Raw genomic sequence first — 14,098 nt, forward strand, 5'->3', positions numbered from 1 at the left:
CTGTGTTCTTGGAATCTGAATATCTGGACTTGTCCAGTGACTGCTGAGAAAGATCAGCTGACAACAGGGGAAAGTCCTTGTGGCGGCACGGAGAGACGGCTGACAGGAGGGAATAGACCCCACTGGGACAGTCATGGGGTAGCTTCCCATTTCTGTAGTTTCCCATGCTTCGCAGTATGTTGGAAACACCCGCTTTAGCTACAGAAAGTCAACATACGAGAATACCCCTAGAGTCTGCGAGAGCGGGGGCGGAAGATGACTCATCGGCTGACAACATGGTAACGACTGGACCGGAAACGACTACGAGTAATGAGAGCACAGCACAAGAGAACACCACAGCAACTGTCACAAGTTCTGCTGCAACAGCGGGCCACAAACAGATGCAGGTATGTGTCTGTGGTTGGAGGAAAGTTACATCACACCATGGGTTGAGGATCCACCAGGGGAAGAAGGGGTGTTTGGGTAAAGAGAGACAGAGGCCTCGCATTGATTACTTTCTGCGAAAGCGATCAAATCAGTCGAATGAAGCACAGCAACTGGACGCAAACCATAGTTTGCAGTGCATCAGTACCACTGTCATGGAGGACGTAAACTCAAGCACCGAAGTAACAACTGAGGTGGAACCAACAACAGGAGTGGAACTCACCGAGCCTCCCAGACCTGCAGTCGAGAGGAGACTACCAGGGCACAGGCCGTATGTGAAGTGGCCTGGCGCCAGTGACAAGAAGTTGTGGGAAACAGTGAATACTGACCTTACCTTGACCCTCGAGAAACTTCGAGGCACAGTGGAGAAGAAGTTGGAGAGGATGGGGGACATTATCTATGAGTACGGGACAGAAAGATTTGGAGTGGAAGAGGCAAAGGGCGGGAGAAAGGTTCCAACCCCACCAGTTTCCAGGAGGCAACAAGAAATCAAGCGCCTCGTTCAAGAAAGGCGACAGCTTAAGAAACAGTGGAAGAAGGCCTCGGAAGTGGAAAAGGAGGGCATAGAGGCACTTCAGGCTGATATCAAAACCCGGTTGGCATCCCTCCGCAGAGCAGAGAACCTACGGAAACGCAGAAGGAAGAAAGAACAAACTAGAACTCGATTCTATAAAGATCCCTTCAAGTTCCTTAAAATTAACTTCACGAAGGAAAAAAGTGGAGCTCTAAAAACAACAAAGAAAGACCTAGAGGAGCACCTGAGAACAACAAACTTTGACTCAAAGCGACATGAACATCTGGCCATCCCATCAGATATCCCACCCATTGAACCCCCGGAACATCATATTGAGACCAGCCCTCCGACATGGAAAGAGGTGGAAAACACAGTTCGACGGGCAAGAACAGCATCAGCCCCGGGGCCAAATGGAGTCCCGTACAAAGTGTATAAGATCGCACCAGACGTCCTGAGGTTCCTCTGGAGGCTTATGAGAACAGCTTGGAAAAATAAGACAATACCCAAAGTGTGGCGTAGGGCAGGCGGGTCCTGATCCCTAAGGAGAAGGATGCATTGAACATCAGCCAATTCCGCCCAATCTCCTTACTGAATGTCGAGGGTAAAATCTTCTTTAGGGTCATTGCCCAGAGGATGGCCGAGTACCTGTAAAGGAATGCGTACGTCGATACATCTGTACAGAAGGCAGGAATATCAGGGTACTCTGGCTGCTTGGAACATTCCAGCATGATCTGGCACCAGATCCAAATGGCCAAGGTTTAAAAAAGGGACCTCCATGTAGTCTTTCTCGACCTCGTCAATGCATTTGGCTCTGTGCCCCATGAACTCCTGTGGTCTGCCTTCAGATTTTTCCACATACCGGACACCATCACAACCCTGGTGAAGTCGTACTTCCAGGATCTGCAGTTCTGCTTCACCACCTCAGAGTTCACCACCTCATGGCAGTGCCTGAATGTAGGTATAATGGCGGGATGTACCATTTCTCCATTGGCATTCATAATGGCAATGGAGGTTATCATCAGATCTTCAAAATGGGTTGGTTGGTGGACAGCGAGTCGACTCTGGTTTCCAACTCCCTCCACTCAGAGCCTACATGGACGACATTACAACATTGACCACCACTGTCCCATGCACCAGGAGAACATCAGCTGGGCCCGTATGAAGATTAAACCATCCAAGTCACGCAGCATCTCGATTGTGAAGGGAGTACTCTCTGACCTGAAATTCTGCATCGGAGATGACCAAATCCCAACAGTGTCTGAGCAGCCGGTAAAAAGCCTTGGAAGGTGGTATGATGCAAGCCTGAAGGACAAAGACCAGGTGCAACAGCTGCGCAAAGACATCAGTAGTAGCCTACAGTTCATCGACAACACCCAGCTACCTGGAAAGTTAAAGGCCTGGTGTCTGCAGTTTGGTCTCCTACCCCGGGTGTTGTGGCCCTTAGCAGTGTATGAGGTTCCAATCTCAACAGTGGAGAAGATGGAAAGAGGAGTCACAGGCTACTTAAAGAAGTGGCTCAGAGTTCCACGATGCCTTACAACCATAGGCCTCTATGGAGATGGTGTCCTCAAGCTGCCCCTCACCAGTCTAACAGAGGAATTCAAGTGTTCAAAAACCAGGCTCCAGATGACACTGAATGAATCTCGAGACCCAGTGGTGAGCAACAACGCGCCGACCTTGGCAACTGGGCGCAAATGGAGGCCAGGTAAAGCAGTCCAGGAGGCAACAGCAGCCCTCAGACATGCTGACATTGTGGGTCATGTTCAGCAAGGGAGAGGAGGCCTTGGGCTAACTAGCCGTGCTGCTTGGAGTAAGGCCACTGCACCAGAGCGGCGGAAGATGGTAGTGCAGGAAGTACGCCATCAGGAGGAGGCTGCAAGGTGGGCCAAGGCAGTCTCTCTTTCCAAACAGGGACAGTGGACTCGATGGGATATTGTGGAGAAGAGGAAGATCAGCTGGAAGGATCTGTGGGCCATGGAAGCGAGGCGGTTGAGCTTCTCCATCAGAGCAACATATGACGTCCTTCCAACTCCAGTTAATCTTCACCAATGGTATGGTGAAGATCCGGACTGTGCCCTCTGTTCCATGCCAGCCAACCTCAGGCACATTCTCACAGGGTGTAAAACAAGCCTCACCCAAGGACGCTACACTTGGCGTCACAACCAAGTCCTTAAAAACCTTGCGTCCGCCCTGGAGGACAAGCGAGCTGCCACCAACTCCCTACCACCCCCAGCAGCATCACACCCCTTACGGACAAACTTTGTCCGCGAAGGGGCTAAACCACCGAAGCGCGGCTCGACACCATTAGAGCGAGACCAGCTGCGCTTGGCCCTCGACTGGAAAATGCTAGCTGACATTGGCCGGCAACTTGTGTTTCCTCCGGAGATCGCAACCACCACCCTAAGACCTGACATGGTGCTCTGGTCCCGTTCGCTCAAGAAGGTCTTCATCATTGAGCTCACAGTACCCTGGGAGGACTCAGTAGATGAGGCTTATGAGCGAAAGCATCTGCGCTATGCCAATCTAGCTGCCGAAGCACGGCATCATGGCTGGAACACAGAAGTCCGACCAGTGGAGGTGGGCTGCAGAGGTTTTGTGGCAACATCTACAACCAGACTGCTTAGAGACCTTGGAATTAAGGGCCAGAGCCAGCGTTCGGCAATCAAAGCTGTATCGGAGGCGGCAGAAGGCAGCAGTCAGTGGCTCTGGATGAAGAGGAAAGACCCCAGCTGGGCCCCGAAGTGAGAGGGCCAGGAGGTATGCGGTCAACAATGCTTGACTCAGGGAGGAGGATGCCCCTGCCATGCATAGTCCCATGGGAACGTTGGCTATCATCAACAAGGCAACTCCTATGACTAATTGGGAATGGGACGCAAGCGTAGGATTGATCAACCTGTCGCTGGCCGCCTTTGGGGAGGGTGTATAGTGTGAAAGGCCGAAACACCCTAGGAACCAAAGGTACACTACTGACGATGCGCTCCCCAAATTTCACCAGGCTCACTGTTCATTAACTCTTGGAAGTGCTTGCACAAAGGATAGTAACATCTCATCCTGTGTTCTTGGAATCTGGAAGACATCTTTATTTTATTTGTAGACTTTTACAAGGCATTTGATACAGTTGAACATTATTTTATTTCTGAGACTCTTCGATTTTGGGGTTTTAGTCAATATTTTCAAAGTGTAATTAAGACACAATAATAGTAAAAGCTCTGTTAAATTATCCCATGGAACTTCACAGAGATTTGACATTAGATGTGGAATTAAACAAGGATTCCCAATTTCTCCTTTCTTATTTTTATTGGTCACACAAGTTATGGCACTTTCATATAAATAGGGATAGTTTTACGGTTATTCAGATACAATGCAAAGAGATAAAATGTTCACAATTGGTTGATGACACCATCATATCTTTTGAAAGATCATAATGAAGTCAGGAAAGCTATTGAGTGGATTAATGCCTTCTCACATGTATCAGGTTTATCTCTCAATATTAGGAAATGTGAATTATTTGGGTTGAAAAGATGTGACTTAAACTCAGTATGTAATATCCCTGTAAAAGATGTGATCACATATCTTGGTATTAAAGTTAGCAAAGATCAGAAAGAAAGGGCCAACTTAAATTTCTCTCCTATTGTGGAGAAAATTGGAAAGAGATTTAACTCCTGTTTATTAAGAGATCTTTCTTTATCTGGGCGTGTACTTTTATCACAATCTGAAGGTCTGTCCAGATGAGTTTATACCACCCTTTCCTTGGATGTTCCTCTGTCAGTAACTAAAATGGTTGATACTAAATGATTTAACTTCGTATGGAGGAATAAACCTCATTATTTAAAAAAAGCGGTAATATGTAGCACCCAAGGTGAGGGAGGGTTGAATGCTCTGGATTTTAAAACCTCTAATATAATATTTAAGATTAAATGGATACAAAACTATTTAAGAAATAAGGATTGCATTTAGAATATCATCCCTAATTTAATATTCCAACAGATTGGTGGTCTAGAATTCTTACTCAAATGCAACGTTGATATGGGTAAAATACCTATTAAGCTTGCAAACTTTCATAAACAAGTACTTCTAACTTGGAACCTCATGTACAAACACAATTTTTCCCCTCATAGGTATACAATCTGGAATAATAAAGACAAAAAATACAAAAAGTCTTTATTTTACCAGAACTGGTTCGACAACAACATTATTTGGGTAAAACAATTATTGAATAGTGATGGACACACAATGTTACATTCACTCCTGAGGAGTATCAAATTGTTGTTAGAGCTGTCCCTAAAGGTGCTATCCCTTTTTTAGGAGAATACTGTATAACAATACTCCAAGTGCAACTGTTGCGGATTTTGTAGCCTCAATACAATTAGAAGGAATTTACATTTTAAACTATAAATGTAATAACATGTATGTAAGGAAACTAGGTCAATATGTTACTATTCCCTCTGCTAAAATGTACTGGAATGCAGCCCTAGGGCAAGTGAACTGGAACAAAGTTTTGTTGTTGTCTGGTAAATATTGTATATCAAATAAGGTGAAAGAAGTATCCTACAAACTCATTCATAGAATCTACCCTGTAAAGACCTTTATTAAACACAGATTTAAAATAGCTATTGACAACAAATGTGTATTTTGTGGTTGTGACCCAGAAACTCTTGACCATTCATTTTGGGACTGTTCTTATGTCAGAGGATTTGGGAGTGAGTTAGAAGATTTTATTTTAAAATAAACAACTATTAATGTTCATCTGAGAGACTCTGATGTTTTGTTTTATTTTGAACCAAATGATATGGACCCTGATTTCATTTTCATTGTTAATTTGTTTATCTTTCATGGAAGATTCTTTATCCATAAAATGAAGTGGGCAGAGAACAAATCCCTTTTCACATTATTTAAAATATTATTGAAATATTTTTTTGAAATTATCTGTAAATGTAAAAGCAAAAAAGCAATATGCACCATAAAAGTATTTAAGAAATTGAATATGACAGCAGTGTAACGTGAGCTATTAGAACCCCTGTACCGTCTCTGTAGTTTCAACACAACCCTCTCCAAAACTTCTCTAGTTACTACACCTCTTCTGTCTCTCTGTGCAAAACTGATAGAGACATACCCCAAGCGACTTACAGCTGTAATCGCAGCAAAAGGTGGCGCTACAAAGTATTAACTTAAGGGGGCTGAATAATATTGCACGCCCAATTTTTCAGTTTTTGATTTGTTAAAAAAGTTTGAAATATCCAATAAATGTCGTTCCACTTCATGATTGTGTCCCACTTGTTGTTGATTCTTCACAAAAAAAATACAATTTTATATCTTTATGTTTGAAGCCTGAAATGTGGCAAAAGGTCGCAAAGTTCAAGGGGGCCGAATACTTTCGCAAGGCACTGTATATATATTCACACACACACAAGTTCTCAACAGGCAGCTTCGGGATATTTTTACAATACAAAACATACACATACAAACGACAGCCTACAGACTCACACAAACATCAACAACATCACACCTACACCTGCCCAGACCCACCTGCTCACACTCCCATCTCCAGCGCCCGCATCACTCTCCGTCACATGGCCTCAAACTGCATCAGTTTGTTTATCTCACATTTTCAACATAATGAAGCATTTGACCTTTACGTTGTGTTAACGATGGAGGATTGATTGATTTCCAGTTTTCAGGTATATGTTTTATCAAGATGATTGATGAGAAAAGTATCTTCCAACTAATCGGGTATCTCGCTGCACCCTCATGTGCCATGTCTTGAACTATGCAGACAGACGGATTAAAAATACATTTACATTGTAATGCTTCTGACAGCCAACTTTCTAACTCCGCCCATAACTTTTGGACTTTATAGCATTCCAGAAGGCATTGATTATTGAGTCATTGTTAGTTTTACACTTCAGACATGACTCTGCCGTGCTGTAGAATTTGTGAATTTTGTCTCTTGTATAATAAATTCTATACCTTTGTGTAACCGTTGTGAAATGGCTAGCTAGATAGCGGGGTGCGCGCTAATAGCGTTTCATTCGGTGATGTCACTTGCTCTGAGACCTTGAAGTTGTTGTTCCCCTTCTCCTCATACCCAATTTGTTTCATTTGTATTCATGGTTTTGGAGTTATGTTTTATTAAATTACTCTATTTTACCAAGTTTAATTCTCCTGCGCCTGACTTCCCTGCCACCTATACACACTATTGTGACATGTACAAACGCTTGCAAGGCATCAGCCTCAGGCAAATATTGTTATTAGATGTAAAAACACTGCCCTTCATTGTCATTCAAACATACTTTTTATTATGTTTTACTTTGACCATCATTCTATCTCCCGCACAGCAACTCCACTCCCACTTGTCTCCAATTCCACATCCCAACCCTCAGCTTCCCTCAGCCCATCCCATCTATCTCTGCTGGCCACCCACTTCGGGTTTCTACACAACACATATCTTTCAACTATGCTGTGATGTTTAACATACAATTTCAATCTATAAAATCAAATAGAATCCACAGATTGCGAGTTGAAGGTCAATACTTTTACTAAGAGTATTAGTATATTAGTAATTGACTGACCCGGTCTCTCCAGATCTCCTAACAGTACTATTTCTAGGGTCAATTTTCGATCAATGCTATGCATTTTCAGCCATTCCCGAACCTGAGACCAGAAACAGGCCACCTGAGAGCAATACCAAAATAAAAGGTCTATTGATTCTGTATCCTCACAACAAAAATCTGCAGAGTTAGGGAAAGGGTTTACTAACATGCTAAGTAGTTGCAAAGTAGCTCAAAAGTAATTAGTGAAAATGCTAACGTTATCCATGATGAGAGTCGAACACACAACATTTGGGTTGCTAGACGTTCGCATTATACACCTACCCATCCTCCCCCCGCCCAACCTCCCTCTAATCATTTGCGTTAGACGCCCACCCATCCTCCCCGACCAACCTCCTTCCTGTCGTTTCTGTCTTATATAACCTGTAATACTGGGTTGGATCAATCACAGTGAGGTGAGTTTTAAAAGCACGTACTGTTTTGATGATAAGTATTTGATGTGATTTTCGATTGCACTTGCATTGATGTCAGAGTGGTTAGAGAGACAATAGTTACCTGATAATCATTAGCGAGTCGGGTACTAACACAGGGGCAGAGTGCATAAAAGGAGATTATCATAACTCAACGGTCACATAGATTTTTACTGCGGTCATGACTGCTGGTGTGGCAGTAATACGGTCACTGGAACAGCCCTAGCCTCTCTCCATGTGCTATTTAATTAATTGTAAAAAAAATCTGTTGTCATATTTGCGACCCACTTTGGAATGTAATTAATCGGAGGGTGATGGATTTGTCAGGTGATGCCAATTTTTGCGATCCCTCAGAATTTAAGCAGACTGAATGCGCTTATTGTTGTGCTTGCATTACAACACCAAATTATGTTGTCCATTTACAGTACCAGTCAAAATCTTAGACACGCCTACTCATTCAAGGGTTTCTCTTTATTTTTACTATTTTCTACATTGTAGAATAATAGTGAAGACATCAAAACTATGAAACAACACATGGAATCATGTAGTAACCAAAAAAGTGTTAAACAAATCAAAATATATTTTGTATTTTAGATTCTTCAAAGTAGCCACTCTTTGTTTGATGACAGCTTTGCACACTCTTGGCATTCTCTCAACCAACTTCACGAGGAATGCTTTTTCAACCGTTTTGAAGGAGTTCCCACATATGCTGAGCACTTGTTGGCTGCTTTTCCTTCACTCTGCAGTCCAACTCATCCCAAACCATCTCAATTGGGTTGAGGTTGGGTGATTGTGGATGCCAGGTCATCTGATGCAGCACCTTCGCCCTTCTTCTTGGTCAAATAGCCCTTGCACGGAGATGTGTTTTGGATCATTGTATTGTTGAAAAACAAATGATTGTCCCACTAAACGTAAACCAGATGGGATGGCGTATCACTGCAGAATACTGTAGTAGCCATGCTGGTTAAGTGTGCCTTGAATTCTAAATAAATCACAGACAGTGTCACCAGCAAAGCATCCCCACACCATCACACCTCCTTCTCCATGCTTCACGGTGGGAACCACACATGCAGAGATCATCTGTTCACCTGCTCTGCATCTCACAAAGACACGGTGGTTAGAACAAAAAATCTAACATTTGGACTCATCAGACCAAAGGACAGATTTCTACCGGTAAAATTGCTCCTGTTTCTTGGCCCAAGAAAGTCTCTTCCTCTAATTGGTGTCCTTTAGCAGCAGACCATGAAGGCCTGATTCATGCAGTTTCCTCTGAACAGTTAATGTTGAGATGTGTCTGTTACTTGAACTCTAATGAATTTATCCTCTGCAGCAGAAGTAACTGGGTCTTCTTTTCCTGTGTTGATCCTCATGAGAGCCAGTTTCATCATAGCGCTTGATGGTTTTTGCGACTGCACTTGAAGAAACTTTCAGAATTCTTGACATTTTCCGTATTGACTGACCTTCATCTCTTAAAGTAATGATGGACTGTCATTTCTGTTTACTTATTTGAGTTGTTCTTGCCATAAAATATGGACTTGGTATTTTACCAAATAGGGCTATCTTCTGTATACCTCCCCTACCTTGTCACAACACAACTGATTGGCTCAAATGCAGTACAAAGGAAAGAAATTCCACAAATTAACTTTTAACAAGGCACACCTGTTAATTGAAATGCCTCCCAGGTACCTTATGAAGCTGGTTGAAAGAATGCCAAGTGTGCAAAGCTGTCATCAAGACAAAGAGTGGCTACTTTGAAGAATCTCAAATATAAAATATATTTTGATTTGTTTAACACTTTTTTGGTTACTATATGGTTCCATATGTGTTATTTCATAGTTCTGATGTCTTCACTATTATTCTACAATGTAGAAAATAGAAAAACTAAAGAGAAAACCTTGAATGAGTAGGTGTGTCCAAACTTTTGACTGGTACTGTATGTTGCAACAGAATATATTGTACTTGGATATCAATTGAGGTAAGAATATTGCTATTTTTTCTTTACGACCACTTTTCTGTGAGCTCGTTTTAATCTTTCCAATATTCGCAAAGTCAGGGCTTAACCGGCGTTTACGCTGCTCAAGGAGAATTCGCCCACTCACGCTAGCCTCACCCTCATGTGGGTGCTAACAAGATAGAAAGAAAGCTTGGTAGTGCTACGTATCAACAGCCATTGTCAGACAATCCAGTAGGGGTTGGAAGCTGTGGTGAGCTTCGATTAGTCACACTGGTCACGATATCTCGCTTTGCTTCCATTGAAAGCAAATGGCTTCTGATGTTTCACCGCAGCTAAATCGGCCCCTTTATGCATAGATTGAAACCAGAAACACTGTTGCTTAAAAACAACATCATTCTGGACAGCATACTCATTGATAGATCTGCTGCAACAAAGGCTACATCAATGTGCCAACACTGGCCATATGATTGTCTAGCTGGGACATCATGGCACCCTGTACAGGAAGTGCAGCTATGCTGCAGATCTTTTCTGAATGAAGCAGCAGGGAGGGCTGTAAATCGAGTGTGCGCCCCCCCCCCCCCCCCCCAAGTGTGCGCCCCCTCCCTTCCCACAAGGTAGGCTAAAGACAGTTCCTGGGAACGGGAATGTGTTTGATATACTATCCTTTTCCCTTTATCACAAACATCATTTGTCGAACAGTGTTTTAGATGTAGGACTCTATTCAATCCATATCGCGGAAATTCAGCGTTACAGCAAGATTGACATTTTAAGGCAATATTTCCGTGTTAGCGGAGACTGCTTTCAAGGTAAACACTGCATATGTTGGCAACATCGGAAATTACCTTTACATTTCTAGCAGGTAATCTGGGCTATAGGGCTACGATGTAGTGGCAAAAGGTCGTAGACCAAATTATGATTCCCTTATCCCCCAATGTTCTCTATATAAATACAACATGGACAATGATGAACAGTGAATTTACAAGAAACGACAGGTGTTTTTAGACCCCACTTTCCTAGACAGACGATGGATATCCACTTACCATAATTGAATATGCCAAAGCAACAATGCTGACGGGCCAGAAAGGGCAGAAACAAGACAATATGACCAGTATGAGATAGTCTTTGGGCTTTTGCGCCTCTTGGACCGCGGCGTTCCCGATGGAAGAGGTGCGACTGCGACTCAAACTGACCCGGGACGGGGAGGGTGGGGCAGCGGTAAGGTGCCCCGCAGAGCCCGACCTAAAGGGTACACTGTGACCGTTCTGGTCCGCATCCAGGTTATTTTCGCTCCCCACGTTGATGGTAAAGGAGGAGGACATTTTCATACCGTTGCCGCCAGCAGGCTCCGTAGTTACGAGGTTGAGAAGTTTCTCAGTCTCCTGAGACTCGTTGGCGGGCGCGCCGCCGCTCTTTCCCAGATTAGATTTCTCGAATTCAGTGTCTGTGTTGATTGCCATTTCTTCAAAATTCAAAATATTTAAATTAGTTTCCAATAGAGGAAAAATAAATGCCTAATCGTGTAAAGTACTAAGACTGGTTAGAGTGGTGCTAAATTCCCATTATTTGACCTAATACATTTGATTTATTTTAATCGTGCCAAGATTAATTCTCCAATTTCTTTCGATGTTACAATAAACTGTAAGACTAAGACTAGCCAATTTAACCAATTTGATATGTATACTAATGCACCGTTTAGGTAGGCTATGTCATCCACATGCGTTATAAATCAACCCCTTTCAATTAGAGATTTTAAAAAATGTTGTGGTATTTTTCCCGTTGGATTTGTGTATCATTCTTAATCTAGAATCAAGAATAATGCCTTCCGTCTCAATTCCGCAGTTCCATTCAATCCACACTCGCTATCAGAAAGCGATCTCTGAAATGTGCACTCCCTCTCTCCATATATAACGCCTGAGCCAAGGAACAAATCACTCTGTGAAGCGCCTGTCGCCTGCCTTTTTAACCCCACCGCAATGCTCTATTATTACCAGCTTTATATATCGCGCAAATAAACGTTTTCTTTTTCATTCAAAATAATAAAGATGGACGGAAAACAGATTACTTTCTCTGAAATATACGCCCAGAATCAGAGAAAGTGAGTTTGTGTCCTGTGTGTTGTTCCGCAACGGGCCGTGTCTCAAGGCTGTTTCTCACGCTGCAGCGACAGAGCCACTGGGTTGAACTTGTAGCAAGAGCAGTGTGGCGCCCCCTCCACACCCCACCCCTCTCCTCTCCTCCCCTTCTTTCTCTCCTTCGGTGTTTCCCAACATCAGCACCACTATGGAAGCGCGCCAGGGGAAGTAGAGACAGGGCGTAATCTCTTTGGCGCTTTGATCCCGGCGTGGGACTTATCAACACTTCTTCTAGTATAGGCTAATATAGGCCACTTTTACTATTTTACTATTGTCGAAATAGCATTGATGATCTTAGGTTTGTTTGTGCAGATTCACTCAATGTCCCGAGGTCACGCATGGTTGAGCATGTGTACACGGTGTGGTATAAATGTTAACTGTCTTCCACTAGGCTCCCTTTACCAGGAACCTGATATAGCCTACTGGTCAATTGATACCAAATCAATAACCTACCACGGGTATTGGTTTAATTTGTGGATAATGACATAGAAACTTTGTAGTTCAAACTTGAATTTAGGCTTCCATCCACATTCTGTATCGACTGATTATAAACAGTGGGTACATTTGTTTCCGGATACAGCATTTAAAGTTCAAACTAGATTGATAATATGTACTGTATAGAAAGCCGTAAAGTGCTACATGAGGGAAAGGGGGATACCTAGTCAGTTGTCCAACTGAATGTATTCAACTGAAATATGTCTTCCCGCATTTAAATAGTTGATAGCACTATGTTTTCTGCTGCTATGGTCCAAAATGAGGACCTATGAGAAGTGAGGTTCTTGAAGGGCAGGTTGGTGTTGTCTGTTTTTGTGTCCTACACTCTTAGAAAAAAGGTTCCTTATAGAACACAAAAGGGTTCTATCGCTTGCTTCATATATGGATCAGAACCCTAGAGGTTCTTCTTCACTGAACCAAAATGGTTCCATACAGAACCCTGCATGGTGCCATTTATGAATTATGGCTACTACTATTAAATAGTCATATTTTTAGCTAACAATATAATTTAATAAACAATTCAGTAATGGACAATAGAATACCAGGATATTTTTTAGAATGTATTGTCATTATATGCAAACATATTTCTGAAATATGCACTGGTGGGCAGGAAGGCATGTCTTTGTTTGAATGATGGCCCAAGCCAACTCTCGCTGACTTCTTTACCATACAATGCAATACAACTTTGTCAAATAGTTACAGTGAACAACAAAAATGTGTGTTCTGCTCCGTTCTCAACCCTCCAAACAGCAGACCTCACACATACAGTTGAGACGAGCACTTGTTCAAGCTGCAGTGCAGCGCCCCTGGATGGAGATTTGAGAATGTGAACCCAACAGCCCTCCAGTTGTCAGATCAACTCAGCCCGTTTTTTTCCCAGTGCCCGGCCCCAGGAATCGAACGGGCCTCCTTTCGGACACAGGTCCAACTCCTTAGCCACTGGGATACCTACCGCGAATACAGTATGTGTTTTTGTGTGACTGGTTGCAGAGAAGAAAAAATGAGCAAAAACATCAAATTAAGACAAAATCCTACGCAGACATCAGTGGAGTCTCCTCAAAGGAGGAAGGAAAGGACCCTCAGTGAATTTAATAAAAATAAAAATAGTGAAACATTAAAACGTTATCCTTTTTAGATAAAACTATACTAAATATATTCACGTCACCAAATAATTGATTAAAACACACTGTTTTGCAATGAAGGTCTACAGTAGCTTCAATAGCACTGTAGGGTAGCACCATGGTGTAGCCGGAGGACAGCTATTTTTCGTTCTTCTCTGGCTACACTAACTTCACTACAAAACCTAGGAGGCACGTGGTTCTCACCCCCTTCCATAGACTTACACAGTTTGCGTGTGTGATCAGGGGTGTATTCATTCTGCCGATTCTGTTGAAAAAAAAGTTTCTTATACGGAAGCAAACGGAATGAAACGGGGAAAACATACCTGAATTTGTCCAATAGAAACTCTCATTTGCAACTGTTGGACTAATGATTACAATCTAGATCAGCTAGATGCAGGCACGGTTGTTCAACGTGGTATTGAATGTGTAAATGTCTGTCAC

General features: G+C 42.9%; 1 protein-coding gene across 1 annotated transcript in view; it reads right to left on the reverse strand.

Moving 5' to 3' along the window:
• Positions 1-12,101, reverse strand: part of LOC110507691 (trafficking regulator of GLUT4 1) — a 32,748-nt gene extending 20,647 nt beyond the window's left edge. Inside the window, exon 1 of the mRNA XM_021587844.2 lies at positions 10,950-12,101. Within this exon, the coding sequence (XP_021443519.1) occupies positions 10,950-11,366 (417 nt within the window). The 5' untranslated portion in view covers positions 11,367-12,101. The remainder of the gene's footprint in view (positions 1-10,949) is intronic.
• Between the last annotated feature and the right edge of the window lie 1,997 nt (positions 12,102-14,098).

This window comes from Oncorhynchus mykiss, chromosome 27 (genome assembly GCF_013265735.2).
Source record: "Oncorhynchus mykiss isolate Arlee chromosome 27, USDA_OmykA_1.1, whole genome shotgun sequence".
NCBI classification, from domain to species: Eukaryota; Metazoa; Chordata; class Actinopteri; order Salmoniformes; family Salmonidae; genus Oncorhynchus; species Oncorhynchus mykiss.